Raw genomic sequence first — 18,010 nt, forward strand, 5'->3', positions numbered from 1 at the left:
GACGACCAAAATTTCGGACATGTCAAAAATTCACCCGATCGTCCGACAGCCAGTCGGGAGGAGTTAATCGGTCCTCGGTCCCCCACGGCAACGACGCCCGACCAAGCTGAAATTCGATCCGACTCTAAAATGAGTCGTTCGGCTCAAAATTCGTGCCAGAAACTGGCTAAAATCGTATGCTTCCATGCAGGTTATGAGATATCACTGATTGGGTTGAGTATGAAAATGATGTGAATCATGTGCTATGGCCTTCACAGTCACCAGATCGCAAACCCAGCTAATGGGGTTTTTTGGAGTGACATGTTAGACGGCCATCTCCGTTAACCACAGTCATTAAAACACCAGATGAGGTTTTCGGAAGAATTTTGGAACTCCCATTGACCCTGCAACCTCCACTCACTGTGCTTTTGGAATGTACTCGATCACAAGTTCAGCACATGGCCAGAAACCAACCAGTATACCAGGTTTCTGTGTGTCAGACATGTTTGACTTGTGCCCAGTAAGCCATGATATGCTGGGTTTCCACCAAAAAGTTTCAGGGAGTTTTTAGTTCCTAGAACTTATTTTTAGGAACAAAAGGTTCCTTCAGCCCACTGTTGTCTGCATTTCCACCGCGGTCTTAAGACCTGCTAATAAAAGGCAGATGAGTGTGCTGACGTATGAAAAAGCAACATAATATGCAGCTGAGGAAAATGAAACTATGAGTGTCTGTCTCATTTGTTAAGTGTTTGAAGGTTATTGATTATTGCTTTATACCATGAAACAATCAGAAAATAACTTTTCTTTCTCTCATTCACATCACCATCGCTGCCTCCCTCTTCTAATGTTACCTCTCGCCCTCACGGTCTCTCTCTCTCTCTCTCTATTGCTCTTTTTTTAATGAGTCGGGAAGCCGACAGCAGAACCTGACTTTACTTTTAATGTTATCAAACAAAGAGAAATGTTCTCCTCTCGTCCTAAAATGATCATAAACCGATACTAGAGTACTTCCTTGTTTATGAATGAAGCGGTACACGAGATGAAACCGACGAAGCAGAGGCACTGTGTGTGTGATTGACTAATCAGCGACGGTCATCCCTGCTTTTTGGGAACTTAACTTAAACTCTGTTCCCTGCGCTGGTAACACAATGAGTTCCTCAAAAGGTTCTAATTCCAGGGGAAAGTTCCTGCTGTCAAAACAGGGCTATAGTGTGACAACGATCCAGTATGAACAATACCAAAACCCTGAAACTGAAGCAGCTAAATGGAATATTCAGCCATCATTCATTTTTCTATTTACACCTTTTCCTTCGGTGATATGGCAATATGTCTTCAGTGAAAAAGGCCAATAACTAAACTAATACCAGAGTGGATTATGACAGAAGACAGACCAACAACTCAAGCTTACCATGCAGGACCTGTTTTTATTGATATTGAACTTAAAGGAACTGTTTGTAACTTTTTACAGGTATAATTCTACCGGGTCGGGATACCATGCGCGCTCGCGTGTGGCCGGAGTCTCTCCTCCTCTGTCTACTTGCCTTCACTATCACACCGCCCGCGTTCTCGCTGTCTCGCTCCACCTCTGGATGTGCATGTGCGCTCACTCCACACTGCAGAAGAGTTAGTTTAGCTCTGAGAATATCTAGTGAATGTACAGTGGACGTTTGTGCAGAAATAAATGCTGCAGCTCCTCCAGACCAACAGAGGTTTTCCGTGTCTTGTGAAGTGACGGGGCTCCGCAGAGAGAAACGTTGTAAAACCCTGTAAAGTGTCTGCGTCACCCTGAGACCCGCCGACTTTACCGTCCTTTAGAGGCTGTAGCAGATTCAGTTTTAAAGCTACAATGAAGGTACAGGTATCATATGAAACTACAAAACCTAAGGAATCCATTGGTACCAACTGCGTCATGCTTGTCGGGAAGGAGGCCAAATAACGCTCCAAAGTTAGGCTACATTATGGCGAGGAAAAACTGGCATGGCCATTTTCAAAGGGGTCCCTTGACCTCTGACCTCAAGATATGTGAATGAAAATGGGTTCTATGGGTACCCACGAGTCTCCCCTTTCCAGACATGCCCACTTTATGATAATCAAATGTGTTATTTTATAGCCTTGGAAGGATTATTGGTCATTTTGATCAATTCTCGAGTGGTAACATTTTTTTTAAATTTAGCACCAAATCTTTGTAACGAATGGTATCAACCTAAAAATTGCTGCAACAACTTATGAGAAATAATAGAGCATGTGAATAGCCATAAAACACTTCTATCATAATGTTCTAAACCCTTATACACTTTTATAATTTATTTTAATTGATTTATTAGATAAATAATTAATTCATGTTTATTTCTGATTAATGACTAGAACAATTTGACACACAGTGCTGATGGATGGCTTTCCTAGCTACATTGACAATAAGGGAGTTTCTGAGTAGTTTACACAACAGAAGTGCTCGCAATTCCATTCGCCGAAAAATGCAATACTTGCAGAAATCTCCAAATGTCAAAAGTTTTTGATCCCAAATCTCAGCATGGCTTTTTCTATGTGTGTTCCTCAATGTCTTGGTGTCTTAATGTGGTATTTTGGAGGGGGAGTTTTTTACCCCTGGATTATCCAGGGGTAAAAAATCCCACTGGAGAATCCCCCCATTTTTTACCACCAGATTCTCCAGTGGTAAAAAATAGTTAAATTTAGCACCAAATCTGTGTAACAAATGGTATCAACCCAAAAATCGCTGCAACAACTTATGAGACGTATTAGAGCATGGGGATGATCATCATATACTTCTATCATCATGTTCTAAACCCTTATACACTTTTACAATTTATGAATTAATTAATTAATTCATGTTTATTTCTAATTAATGACTAGAACAACTTGACACACAGTGCTGAGCTGCATCTCAAATTAATCTTCAGGTTCCCAGCTTTCAGATGATGTACACCACTTCTATATGACATCTACTGTTGACCTGCTATCTCCCCCTAAAAACCCTCTCTACCCCCCTAAAAAAGAATAAAACAGGTCTATTGTGGGTCTCAAAGGGTTAAAATACAAATTTTCACTGCTATGAAAATTCCATATTTAGCCACATTTACAGCCACTACATAACTGTGCCACGATGTATCTTCCATCTTGTGTTTTACACTTTTTGTATTACAGTTTGTGAAGCGAATATGACATAACTATTTTCTATAACATTTTTGAAAGAGTGTGGGCAGGCACTCAGGTATAGTATAGGCCTATTATACACTGTAGTCTCTACTTTATTGTGTATTTACAGCGTGACTTACACATTGTGGTTGTAAAATAATAAGTATCCACCACAAATTAAAATAGAAAGTCAAATCATAACTTGTGGGGAAGTTTGGGGGTATGAGCTGTATGTCATTTTTTTAAACAGATTTCTGACTTTGAGTGGTTCTATTGATGAAAATATAGGAGGATGTTTCCTAGTCACTTAGACATCTGCATCCTGGGTAGCTTTACTGTACATCAAGGAACACAATAGAATTAAGTCTCTGACTTTATTACGTTATCCATGTCATTTTCTTAGTTGTGTGCAATTAGATGTCAAATAAATTACAACTTAACTAAAATGTTTAATTTATGTGTTGTTTTTAGACCACACCCACTCACACACACTACAGTACAGTGGACAGTTATACCCAGAACCTACAAATCCTAAATAAATATGTAGCAAAGAATACCTGACTCCTACTCACCCCACAGAGAAAGTCATGCTTCTCTAACTGGCCACCAACCTGAGCATATAATGAAATTACCAAAACCCACTGACATCATCTGGACCTTGGTAATCCAGCCTCGCACGTTCCAATATCAGCTTTGAATATATAGAATATAGAAACACAAGAATTTTTTTTCTTTCAAAACATTTCTCTTTATTGCGCTTCAAAGAAGCCAAACTTTTGGTCTTTAGTAGACTCATTAAGTCCCACTGGGACGAGACCTACAAGACATCAATCATAAATAAATACAAAGTTTTCCTCATCCACTCATGAGCATCCTAAAGCCTTCAAATGCTCAAACATTACATGTGCAAGACAAACCAAATAAATAGATAGTTATCAAAATATTATATATATTATATATTAGTGGTTAAATTGTTATTTTAAACTATACAAAACTATATAATAGCTATTTTCTTCGATGACAAGGCCTTCAATATGAAAAGAAGTACAGTGAAATACCAAGCTGCACTGGGCAGAGCTGTAAACAGTCCTACAAAACATACATTATAAATGTATCTATGACAAATAAATGTATGACAATAAATAAGCCTATAAAGGCTGATGTGACTTTTGACTTTTGAAGTCTTATATTATCCCAGAACTATCCCAGGGGTGTCGGCTGTGTGATGAGTCCAAATCAAAGTGCTGGAACCTGCTGACCCATATCTGCCCATTAATCACACCGTAGGACCTGACACCCCGGAGTTACACTGTCCAGAGAACTTTATGCATTTTAAAACAAATACAACATGAACTGTAGTGTGCCACTTTGACAACAGGTCTGGATGGATCCCTTCTAGGGTGAGGACTTGGCTCTGGCGCAGGTACAGCCCACAGCTACTTTCACAGAAACTGGCTTCAGATAGTATGTCTTTCCGTCTTCGCAGAGCTCCCTCTTGAGAAACACCCTGCTCTGCTTTATGGGGACTGAGTTGTAGTCGAAGCTCTCTACTGGGCGTTTGTTGTCCTGGATCAGGACGCATCCGGAACACTGGCACTGAGCCTCGGCGTAGGTGGAAGGAAAGTGGTCCTCCTTTGTTACAAGCCTGGAAAGGAAGAAGAGGACTCAGTGAGCAGCTTATCCAAAGATATGTGTCATCCAATAAGATTACGCTTGATTATTGTATTATGATTTCTTCTTTTTCTTTACCAATAAATTAAAAAAATCGAAATAAAATGTGTTTTTTGGAGACAACTACACTTTGTATGTTTAAACATACATAAAAACCTGCACATTAATTCCAAATGATTTATGGCAATATTCTGAGTATAGCAAGTGACTGGGGGTTTCACTTCTCCTGATTATGGCCTGAGTCCAGATTGGAACATATCATGGCTTAAATAGCAAATGCAGAAAGGATTAATAATAAAATAACAATTCACTAAATTTATTTCTATGTATTTATTTGTTACATTTTGTTTTACAAAGTTAGTAAATCAATGATTAAGTCCAGCCTGATGTTGCCTAATAGAGGAATGATCCCAGTCACTTCCTCACAGTGAGGCATACAGTTGATTAATTAAACACTGGTATCATATCGATACTCGGTATCAGCTGATACAAAAAGCTCAGGTATCGCTTTCGGTATCGGTACTGAAAAAGTGCATCCCCTACTCAGTAAAAGTAAAAATACAACAATGTAAAAAATACCCCATTACAACTGTAAAATAAAGTATTTAAATCCCTTCACTTTTTCACATTTTCTTATTTTGCAGCTTTATGCTAAAACCAAATTAATTTTCCCTGGTCACTGGTTACTGGTTAACAATGTATAGTGATTCATAAACGAAATGTAGTGGAGTAGAACTTTAAAGTAGCATAAAATGGAAACACTCAAGTAAAGTGGAAGTAGTAGGCCTAGTTACTTTGCACCTGTACAGAATCCATGTGTAAAAATATACTTTTAACTGCTTTATTTATTTGGTTTGGGTGCATATTCATAAATAAAGTTGTGGTTAATGAAATTACTAGAAACTGCCACGCAGCAGACCTAAGGTCAGGTAGCACTGAAGCATATTGGTTGGTTTGTCTCTGGGAAAATACTACAACTCCGATATATTGTGTGCTGTGTGCACTACCCTTGGTTGAGACTTGGTGGCGACAGACTACACAATGCAGAGGGGCCTCACAACTCATCTTTTTCCCTTTGGGCCTCCAAACATATTAAACCGGCCATGAATCTTGCAGTTTACGATTATCATATTATAGGGCAAGAATCTAGTAAAAATAACCAAAGTATAATCAGCCAACCTTTGGGATTTCTCATTGAAAATTTAAGGAAAGATGAGAAACAGAGTTAGAGCGGGTCATCCACTAATTGGAAGGTTGGCGGTTCGATCCCCGGCTCCTCTAGTCCACATGTTGAAGTGTCCTTGGGCAAGATACTTGCCCCTGAACCATCGGTGTGTGACTGAGTATTTAGATTAGATCCTGATGGACATACTGTTACTGTACATACTGTTGCTGCTCTAGAAACAACATCTAGCCCAGTTGTATTTACAATATTACTATATGTATAGCTAATATGCACACTTCAATATTTGTTTATTTATCGCAAGTCGTATCGTCATCTCTATATCGAACAATGATATCGCACATCGCAGATTTTCCACATACCGTGCAGGCCTAATGGCAGCCTCAGCCATCAGTGTATGAATGTGTGTGTGAATGTGTGAATGCTGACTTGTAGTGTAAAGTATGAGGGGCCGTACAAGACATAATTCATTCTTGCACTCACATACACATGCATTCTCCTTTCACATACATATATTCTCCTTTCACATATATATTTTCACTCTCACATACACATATTTACACTTACACACATGTATTATTTACTCTCACTAATCAACTCTGAGTAGGTTGAACCTGAACATAAGAAGCCATCATCAATAGAGCTCCGATACTACGATTCACATGGCGACAGGTAAATAAGAGGCAGAGCCTCCATTTGAATCCAGTCGACGTAGAGATTGTAGCACATGTACGTACAGTATATGCTGACTGTGCACATTTATCTATAAAAAAGTCAGAGCGGGGAAAAGTGTCAAAAATATAATAAAGTCTTATTCAGTGTTGTCCATTAATTCATCTTTTACCAGACTTGCATTTCCTTAATGATAAAGTGGTGGAATCTGACTGTGTATTAGACTGTAGCCTAAATTACATCTACAATATATGTGTTCAGCTCTGATGGGGACAAAACACAGGAGCAGCAACTGAAGGTGAAAAATAAAGTTGAAGATTTAAAAATATATTTAAACATAGAGACGTGATTGTAAACTCACAGTCTGATCCAGTAATAATGTGCTTGGTGATTCAAAGGTTAAATAGAGAAGGTGATAATATACACCTTACATAATGTAATCTTAGACTGTCTTATCTTGTTTGTAAGGCGTCCTTGGGTGTCTTAAAAGGCGCACATACATATATACATATATTCTTCTCACACATACATCATACTGAAGCGCTTTGAGTGGTCGGAAGACTAGAAAGACGCTATATAAATTAAATTAAAAAGCATTGTGTTCGTACAACAAAGAAGAGTGTGTGTGTTTCAGTCTGTGGGGTGGATTTGTGGAATGGGTTGAAGCGGAGCACAAATATAAATCACTTTAAAAAGCTATAAACAAAAAATATATTTTTGGGAGGTATATGGATGAGGAAGAGTTGAGATAAGGGTTGTGTTAAGGGTATATTTACTTTTTAAGTCTGGATGGATATGTGGGTTGTAAATAAACTTGGGATGCTGTTCATATATTTAATTTAGGATGTAAATAAATCTGGGATAGTTTATATATTATATTAAATTATCATTCTATGATATATGAGTTAATAGAGGAGAAGTGAGAAAGGGGTAGGGAAATATTAGTTTCACTTCTCCTTTTCAGACACTATTACTCATGTTTTGTTTGTTATTATTTTGTATCTGTTGTTATTTATTTGTATGTTCCAAATAAAGTCTTTCATTCATTAAATGTCTATAAAAGTCCATTTAGCAATTAGAAAGCCGACTGTAGGAAGCAAACAGGGAAATAAACTCTGCAATCAGCAGGTAATAAAGTGTTATAGATTGGAGATAGCCCTCAGTGAAGCAATTCACGTCATTCCCTGTGGGTGTGTGTGTGTTTCAATAGAGCCGCGGTCACTGGAGGGAGAAGGGATTTCCCCTCCTCTGGAGATCTGGGTGTGGCGCGCACGCCAGCGCGTCATAGGCGCTCAAAGCCTCGGGCAAAGTGTGCCACAGCACGGCCACTCTAATGAGTAAGAAGGTCAAAAGGATGCACGTCTGCAAATGTTGTGCAAATATTAATTTCCCCTTTAAGAGTTCATCATTTCACTGAAGCTTTATGGTGCTCATGCATCATCATGTGCAAACAGGATAGCCTTTATTTTGGTATCTGTGAAAACTTTATAGGATTCTTATAAATTATTTCCCAGTCCAGTCGCTCTCACAGCTTCCCCAAGACAATCTCAGCCTACAGTAGGATTTTTTTTTTTTTTTATCTCATGATGAGCTCATTGAGAGTTTCCAGTCTAACTGGAAGCTCATCCAAAAAAGTAAATAAATCACAGCATCCAAACCAAAAGTAAAGGATCACACAGTTTAACCCTTTAAAGACGCTGCATTTCACTGAAGCCTTATGATGCTGATGCATCATCATGTGCAAACAGGATCATTTTTATATCAGCTTTCTCCTTATTTTAAGATATTTTGGTATCTGTGAAAACTTTGTAGCATCCTTGTGAATTATTTCCCAGTCCAGTCGCTCTCACAGCTTCCCCAAGACAATCTCAGCCTACAGTAGGATTGTTTTTTTTTATCTCATGATGAGTTCATTGAGAGTTTACAGTCTAACTTGATTATCATCCAAAAAAGCAAATAAATCACAGCATCCGATCACACAGTTTAACCCTTTAAAGTCGCTGATTCCATTCATGTGGTGTATGTGAGAGAAGTTTGAAATGTCACTTACACGTATCTCCAGGGTGAGAGAGACCTGTCGTAGATGTGCTGCGGCGGCTGCTGGAACAGCTCCACCGGGCAGGACGCAGCGGAGTCGGGCTCTGCAGCGTGTGCGGGCTCCGGAGGCTGCGGGTAGTGACTCCTCAGCTTCCTCTCAGCGGCCAAGTTCAACTCCTGCTCCTCATAGCACCGGGGCATCCCGAACGACCACACGGGACTGACGATAAGTCCAAAGATGAGAATCTGTGGAGGAGAAGAGAGTCAGACAGAGAGTCAGACAGCTGGAGTGATGGAGAGCAGCCTCAGCATCAGCAGCAGCAGTCTGTGTGCGTCTCACTCACCTGCTTCATGTCCATCCTCTCTTGTCTCTTGTCTCTTGTCTCTGACTGATGTGTTCTGCTTTATACCTGCCTCCATCCTCAACCCGGCTACTATTTATTGAGTCGGTGCAGCTGGTGGGAAATACCGGCGTGCGTGAGGGAATGGAAACCTTTTTTATTTCCTGGACTTCCTCTTTCCTAAGTGAAAGTATCCGCGTGCATGTAGGTAGGTAGGCGAGGGTTGCATGCACGTGCTGTTGTCATAGGAATTCATTAGAGACCGAGCGCGAACCCAGGAATGTCCTGCACGCGCGCGCGCGCACACGCACGCACAGGTGAGTGCAGAGAGAGGTTGACATCACCCAGGAAATATGCAGTCAAACACAGTGTGTTGAAACCAGAGACTGTTGTTGGAGAGATCTCAGTCTAATTTAAGAGCGACCTCTTGACCTTTGAACCAACATGAGGCAATAACCAGAAGAGCTACCTGAAGGTAGGCCCTATTATATATATATATTATATACAGTATATAGGCTGTAAGTGTCTGTGTATTATATGATATAGACTGTGTTTGAAGTGGAAAACAATAAGTGCCGGTACTCCTCTTATTCACATGTTGTTGTGTGTGTATCGGCCGGTGCCAGCAATCTCTTGCAACTTATTCCTATTTATTCATTATTCCTTTAAGCATGTTAAACTGTATCAGTCATAATCAGTTGTGATTTTATTGTTATAATATAATATTTGGGCTATGCATCTTCTATAGTAAGTCTATAATACTCCAATAATGTTCTAACTGGAACATTATAGGGTTGAGGTGGTGTGTTTGTATATAGTGTTAATAGTTGTGCTTTCTGTGTTATTTGTAGTATCTCTCTATAATATATGATAGGATGTCAGAACACATTTTATTGTTTATTACACTTAGAAAGACAAGACAATTTAAACATAATTTATTTATTAATTCATTTGTTTGTTTATTTAGATGCTTCAGTCAGAAATTTAAAAAAACAAAGCAATGATAACATTTAAAGTGTATTCATTTGTTTGTTTCAGAGCACCTAGAGATGTATTAATTTATTCATTTACACAGAACGGTATTTATTTATTTATTTCAGAGCACCCAGAAATAATAATAAAAAACAGTTTATCTATTTATTTGTTAATTTATTTCAGAACATTAAGAAATACAACACAGTTTTAACTGAGGAGAACATGAACCATTGACACAAAACAGCAGTTCCGATGAGGTAATACTTCCCGTTTTTAATACAGGATTGTAAACCCCATGGTCTGATATCCAAAAATAACAGGATTTGTTATTATTTGTACCTCCCGTGGTTTTTATGCCAGGAGAATTTCCAGTAGAGGCTTGTATGGCTGGCCCAGTAACACTGCCAAGTCTCCTTTGAAAGAGATAAGGTGACAGCTGAGCTATTATTAGCACACCTTTGTGATTATATCTCAACGGCACTGAGGCTTAAGAAAGTCTTTTTTGTTGTCTTTGTATAAAGGGTTACAACACTCTCTCTCTCTCTCTCTCTCTCTTACATAAATTTGATGTAACAATAAACAAATAAAAAACGATTTAGAATATAATTTATCTGACCATCCATATCAATGTTTTTCTTACCAACCAAAGTACATTTTTGTCAGTATAGGAACATGTCTAAAACATGTGAAAAACTGACATGAACCTCTATCAATCCTCTCGAGCAGTGAGAATGGGCCTGCAAATGTGTGTCGGGGAACATATCGTAGCAGTAAGGCTCAAAAACATTAGGTGTGGAAATGAAAAATGCTCAGTTTCTATATGTTTCTATATGTTCCCACTGTAACATACTGGACGCTGTGTCACCGCTCGTTGGACTGACAGGCTTCTAGTGACACAAACACACACGTGAGGTTCATCCCCATGCAGAGACTGCAGTGATTGTTTATTAGAAATCTTGTAAGTCGTTTGTTTTACTGCTTAATAAGAAAGTAAAGATAAGCCCCACCCATCTGACTCCACAGTAGGAAGAATGTGTTTCTCACCACATCTCTATAATAAGAACAGAGCCATAGCTGCCCTGTTTCAAAGAGATGTCGTCTCTATTCCAGATGTCATGGCATATTGGAATTGGTTTGTATATGCTATATAGGGTATTAAAAGAAGGTTTGGATTCTTACTCATAAATACCTGATAGTGAATAAGGATAAGGAAATGAATCACTACATGCAGAAATTTAAAAAAATACCTTTGCAGATTTGTCATTGTTCAAACAATACCTGTGACCATGGGCACCTCTCTCTCTCAAAGACAGAAACCACGTCTCAAACTGGTGATGTCATAGGGTACTGTCTAAAGTCTGGCACTGCTCCATAGACAATAAATGGGAGACCAACAGAATGTTTGTTTTCTTTTAATTTATTCTATTGTAGTGTTGTCAGTTGTGAAACAGAAAATGTTCCCATATACTCACTCACACTCATAAACACTCCCCTGGGTGCTCTCAGTGTCATCTATAACATCTCTCCCATTCATTGTCTATGGAGCAGCTCCACACTTTACACCCTATGACATCACCCGTTGAAGTTTTAGCACTCTAGTTTTTGGATTTGTAAAAGAGTTGTTCATGTTTACTCATATTTTTTGGACTGTCTTAGACCATAGGAATAACATGTATGAATTTTGTATGAGTTTCCCTTTAAAGTCATTATCCAGGCTAAAAGCAGTTTAAACTGTCAAATACAGAAAGGACAGCTGGCAGACACTGTAACAGTAAGACTCGAGAATAATAGGTGTGGAAAGCAAAAATTGTCAGTTTATTTATTATATATGTATTTATTATTAACTGAAATAGAAATTAAAGGAATTAAAGTTGCACTAATCAATATTTTTGTATTAATAATGGAAAAAAAAACCCTGTGGGCATTACTAGCAACACCTTTCATATTACATGTCAGTTTTTCCAAGCCCCCAGGAAAAGCGGCGGTCGTTGATCCCAACTTTCGTAATGGCCAAACGGCGGTACTACATATTCCCAGTCCATCACGTGATGCCATTGGGCCCAAAAATAGTTTTCCCCATAGACTTACATTGGGAAAGAGACGTTTGTAACTCAGAGGATCATTTTTTTTTTAGGTAAATCAACTTTCCTGTATGAACACTCTAATAGCCCGTATTTACATCACTAGGTCCTAAAAGTTGTAAAATGCACTAATAGCTGAATCCAAAGTTATTTCCCTTCCTCCGTTCATGTGAATGAGACTCAGACCGAGGCTGGAGTGCAAGCCGTGACGACAGCGTGACGTTGCTCCTCAACATCGTTACATGAAACAAAAGCATATAATTATGCCCTTTCTTTTTGGCCTATAAGCACAATTACAAAAGTATTTCAGCAGCATCCACCACATATTAAATGATGAGGAAACAAACAATAAAAGTAAAGTGAGACATTTTGGTGACACATCCAATCACCTCAACTTCCTCCTGTGGACTTTGTGGCCTCATAAAACGTCACACTACTTCCTCATTTTCTGTAAGAGTCATTAGTCCTGGAGGACCTTTGCCATTTGAACATGAATGAATGTCATTTGGGGCATTTGCTGAAGCGCCTGATGCTGCCGGTTTCTCTTGGAGGACAGTCTTGAACCTTCTCCCTCTCTCCCATTCTCTCGTCCATCTTATTTTGAGATTCTTACTGCCCTTTCCTTCCTTGCCTTGTTTCCTCTCTGGAGCCATATTCGAGCTAACACGCCAGCCCAGTCACACAGCAGTTCAAGAAAAAGTCATGAAATGAATGTGTTCATAGACATTCAATTTTCCTTTTTTTGCGTGATGGTCTGCACAAAATCAATTTGTATGTAATCCACGTAAATGTGAACCAGGAAGTATAGAGAGCGTAGGGAGGAGATCGGGGTGTTTGGGTGAGTCAAGAGTATAGAAGCAATATATGTTCTTTGGGGTGGGTAAAGAAAACACAGGACTTTGGCCCAGTAGACCGACGGCGTTCGTGTCGTGAAACCAGAAGTCAAAGTTGATTTATTTGTCACGTAACTTCCGTACTTAAAGGTTACGGCACTTCCAGAGTTATTTTAACCCAAACCACCATCTTTCCCTAAAGCTACCTAAGTAGTTTTATTTTGAAAATACTAGAGCGGAAATTGAGATGCGCGTCACGTGTTGCTGGACATTCGTAGGAAAAAGCATGAAAAATACGTTGTTGAAAGTCGTGCTGAGCGTCACGATAAAAAAGGTAAATTCTTGTCTATGTACACGAATCCAATAGATTACATTTCGTGACTATTTCACGAACTGCAGTGAGACTGTGTTCAATATGCCTAACACCTCGCTTGGAAGCTGGATTGTCAAGATTGCTTGTCCTAAATCAAATTGTTTGAAAGTCAGTCAGAAAATGTCAAACCCAAATGTCTTGACCAGAATCAGCTCCGTCATTAATGTTTGCTTTAGATATGCATACCCCTTGTCAGCGTACACTTCAGAACAAGACTTCTTCTCCTGCCTTATGACACAACCATGTACATCGCCACCTAAGAAATGATGCATATTATATATGCAATAACATGTCTATTGCATACATATGCAACGTTTATATACACAGACTAACGTTCGCAGACACGTGGGGAAAATAATAATTAAGCTACTGTAATGCAAATTAAACTAAAGCTGAATTTATACACGGCGTAGCAGTGGACCGTCACAGTGTATTGGCGTGTGCAGTGGGATATTTTGTCAATACGAAGGGGCGATCTGTCAACAGAAGGGACTGTCCTCTCATCAACATGACATGTTAGGGACATTCACAGTTAACTTTCCACTGGTCAGTCCCCTCCGAGTGTGTTGAACAGTGTGAAGCCTCTGCAGATGTGAACACCGATGTATTTGTGTATGTACGCAGAGCAGGGACTTCTGGGAAACTGCTGGCATCAAATGACAGTTCTAATGAGACGTTACTAACCAGACAACACAGTCTCATGGCAGTTCGTGAAATAGTCCCGAAATTTTATCTATTGTATTCGTGTACATACCTTTTTTTTGTGACGCTTAGCACGACTTTCAACAATGTACTTTTCGTGCGTTTTCCTACGAATGTCCAGCAAAAATGTGACGCACGTCTCAGTTTCAGGCTCCAGTCTTTTCAAAATAAAACTACTTAGTTAGGTTTAGGAAAAGATGGATTAGGTTAGGCTTATAGGAAACAAAACTACATACGTAGTTAGGCAGGAAGAGATAGTGGTTTGGGTTAAAATAACTCTCTGGAGGTGGCGTAACTTATGTACGGAAGTTACGTGACAAATAAATCAACTTTAACGTGTGGTTTCACACGGGACACAAACACCGGTCTCCTGGGCGATAGTACTGTGTTTTTTTTTACCCACCCATCCACCCTGAAGTTTTCCCTACACCACATTCGCTGCTCTTTATACTTCCCGGTTCACAATTACGTGGATTACATACGAGTTGATTTCATGCTGACCGTCACGAAAAATAATTTGAGATTTGTGTCTATGTACACAAATCAATATATTAAATTACGTGACTATTTCATGAACTGCTGTGCGACTGGGCTGAATTAGAGGAGTAAAGAAGCACTCATCTGTTTCTGATAGACTGACATGTTGTTCAGGAACAAACTGAATAAAGACCTGTTGCAAGACAACCTACCACCAACAAATGACTATGGCCATGAATATTTATGCATACATAACTTATTATTACTTATTTATTCTTATCAAACTTTGAAAACCACATTTAAGGATCACGTCAGCAAAAGTTTCTCTCCAGTCTGTGTATTTTAGTTGTGTTCAGAAAGTCTGTCTTGAGAATGATCAGGTAATGAGGAGGACACAGCTCAAAGCCATTGTAATTCTGTTTAAAAGGCCAAGATCATTTGAATAAACACAAAAAAAACAAAATTAGGGCTGTCAAAATATTTAATCGCAATTAATCGCATGATTGTCCATAGTTAATCGGGATTAATCGCAAATTAATCACACATTTTTTAATCTGCTCAAAATGTACCTTAAAGGGAGATTTGTCAAGTATTTAATACTCTTATCAACATGGGAGTGGGAAAATATGCTGCTTTATGCAAATGTGTGTTTATTTTTATTATTGGAAATCAATTAACAACACAAGACAATGACAAATATTGTCCAGAAACCCTCACAGGTACTGCATTTAGAATAAAAAATATGCTCAAATCATAACATGGCAAACTGCAGCCCAACAGGCAACAACAGCTGTCAGTGTGTCAGTGTGCTGACTTGACTATGACTTGCCCCAAACTGCATGTGATTATCATAAAGTGGGCATGTCTGTAAAGGGGAGACTCGTGGGTACCCATAGAACCCATTTTCATTCACATTCCACAATAAACCTGTTCTAGTGTTTTTTTAGGGGGATACAGGAGGTCTTTAGGGGGAGATAGCAGGTCAACAGTAGATGTCACATAGAAGTGGTGTACATCATCTGAAAGCTGAGAACCTGAGATGCAGCTCAGCACTGTGTGTCAAGTTGTTCTAGTCATAAATCAGAAATCAACATGAATTCATTCATTCATTCATAAATTGTAAAAGTGTATAAGGGTTTAGAACATGATGATAGAAGTATATGATGGTCATCCCCATGCTCTATTATGTCTCATAAGTTGTTTTTTACCACTGGAGAATCCGGTGGTAAAAAATGGGGGGATTCTCCAGTGGGTAAAAAACTCCCCCTCCAAAATACCACATTAAGACACCAAGGCAATGAGGAACACCATAGAAAAAGCCATGCTGTGATTTGGGATCAAAAACTTTTGACATTTGGAGATTTCTGCAAGAATTGCATTTTTTGGCGATTGTAACTGCGAGCACTTCTGTTGTGTAAACTGCTCAGAAACCCCCTTATTGTCAATCTAGCTAGGAAAGCCATCCATCCTCTGAAGTCTGTAGGTCTCTAGTTTGTGGCTGTAAAGTTTCTTGAGGCTGTGATTATCCTAGAGGTCACCACAGGTCATTTTATACAGTGAGGTCAATGAAATGTCTCCTATGGGGACTAACATCATCACACATGAATACAGTTGGGCTCATTGGATTCACAAGAGTCTCAGCTTTACAGTGAGACCCAATTTATGTAATTCAAGACTGTTTAGGGACCCCAGTATGCAGAAATATTCAGATACACCATTTTAGAATAGGAGACAATAACACATTTATACTGCATGAAAACAACTGCATGTTTTTTCCCAAAAACTGCATGTGATTATCATAAAGTGGACATGTCTGTAAAGGGGAGACTCGCGGGTACCCATAGAACCCATCTTCATTCACTAGTATGCTATATAGATTCATATATCTGTACCTTCTCTCTAGCTCTAGAACTGAACCTGCTACAGCCTCTGAAAGACAGTGAAGTCAGTCTGGACCACGGGTCTCTTAATATCACACTGATCCAGATCCACTGTGAATATCAGCTTGTTTTAGCACCAAGCTTTACTGTTAGGTTGTTGTGTCACCATCAAAGGCTTATGTAACGCTGCTTAGCCTACAAACCTACTGACAGACTTTATGATATTACGCAAGTCTGGAAGTGCATTACACAATTTCAAACTTGAAAACAATAGAACGTGTCACTGACCCAACGTAACAGGAAAATTACAAGTTAGCAATATATCAAGGCAAGGCAAAACAAATAAACTGCTTAAAGGTGATGTCAACTTGGAAGATTTCAATTACATTAAACTAAATGGACACATTGCAAAATGTTAGGACAGGCTAAGTGACTAAATAGGACAGACGACATGCAGGAGGCAAGACTGAAGGTACACCTTTCACACAGAGTGACAGAGGCAAGACGTGAAGCTCAGTCACCTAGAGGACGAAGATCCAGATCCGAGACGTCTGGTCTGGTTGGACAACGACCAAAAAGAGAGTTAGAGTGTTTTTTCATAAAGTTTACAACATTCTCGTCGACCGGACAGACATGGACTTTAATACCAAGACCTCAAGCTTAATAGCTGCAGCGAGACTGAGACCAACCAACCAGAAAGACAGTGGTGGGATGTCATTAAACCTGCACTGGTTAAACATCCCATAATAACCTTTCAGCATATTGTAATATGAATAAAAAATATTGTAAAAAAGAGATAACTAGACTTCTGCACCTCCTCATAGCTCTGTTTTCAGGCTTTAAAAAAATCTAGCCCGTGACGGAAGACTTGGACCAATCACAGGTCATTTCATTGACAGAGAGAGCGTTCCTATTGGCTGTTCATTCAACGGAGGCAGCTGTCAATCACTCGCTAACTCCGATAAAACGTCAAACTAGGCAGCGCTGATCAAATAAGAATCAATATTCTGTTACTGTAATGCCTATTTCTCACATATTCAGAAACATCTTGTAGTGTACTGTTTAGCTGTAAAATGAGAAGGTGTGCTCCGGCTGGTGGGCGGTGCTTGGTATTTCTTCAACAGATCTCAACATGGCTTCCGGGTCACAAACTTTCTAATTTTACAGCTAAACAGTACACTACAAGATGTTTCTGAAAACATTTGAGGAGAGAAATAGGCATTACAGTAACAGAATCTTGATTCATATTTGATCAGCGCTGCCTAGTTTGACCGTTTGGTCGGAGTTCGGGAGTGATTGACAGCCGGCTCTCATAGAATGGCAGCTGGATGGCAGACTCCAGATCAGCTCTGACTGCTTGTTTGCCAGTCTCTTTCCAAATAAAGAGGTAAAAAAAAACATGTCTGTGATCTTCTGACATCGGATTTAATCAGCTTGAACACACCTTGGAAATCATCAAGACTCATAAAATCAGTATTCTGCAACAATTACTAATATTTAGCTCTCAAGGGCCAAATTTGTAGCACCCCGATATCTATATCTTTTCATAACATATAAACCTACATCTCTTGCTTTTATCGCAAAATGCACAATTGTTATGAATATTTCAGCTTAGCTGCCCCACTATTTAAAAAAATACAGCTAGTTGACAAA

The 18,010-nt window shown here is 39.2% G+C and overlaps 1 protein-coding gene across 1 annotated transcript; it reads right to left on the minus strand.

The window, feature by feature from the left end:
- Window positions 1-3,908: 3,908 nt before the first annotated feature.
- Window positions 3,909-9,171, minus strand: il17c (interleukin 17c). The gene is made up of 3 exons (XM_037766112.1): window positions 9,040-9,171; window positions 8,709-8,941; window positions 3,909-4,777 (listed from the first exon to the last, which is right to left on the minus strand). The coding sequence occupies exons 1-3, from the start codon at window positions 9,052-9,054 to the stop codon at window positions 4,528-4,530; spliced, it is 498 nt and encodes a 165-aa protein (XP_037622040.1). The 5' UTR covers window positions 9,055-9,171; the 3' UTR covers window positions 3,909-4,527.
- Window positions 9,172-18,010: the final 8,839 nt, after the last annotated feature.

This window comes from Sebastes umbrosus, chromosome 4 (assembly GCF_015220745.1).
Source record: "Sebastes umbrosus isolate fSebUmb1 chromosome 4, fSebUmb1.pri, whole genome shotgun sequence".
NCBI lineage: Eukaryota > Metazoa > Chordata > Actinopteri > Perciformes > Sebastidae > Sebastes > Sebastes umbrosus.

Excerpts from the sequence above, each read along its gene's own strand:
- il17c (XM_037766112.1), bottom strand. Across the intron at positions 4,778-8,708 it reads CTCTCACCCTGGAGATACGT|GCTTGTAACAAAGGAGGACC; the intron begins GTAAGTGACATT and ends CTTCCTTTCCAG.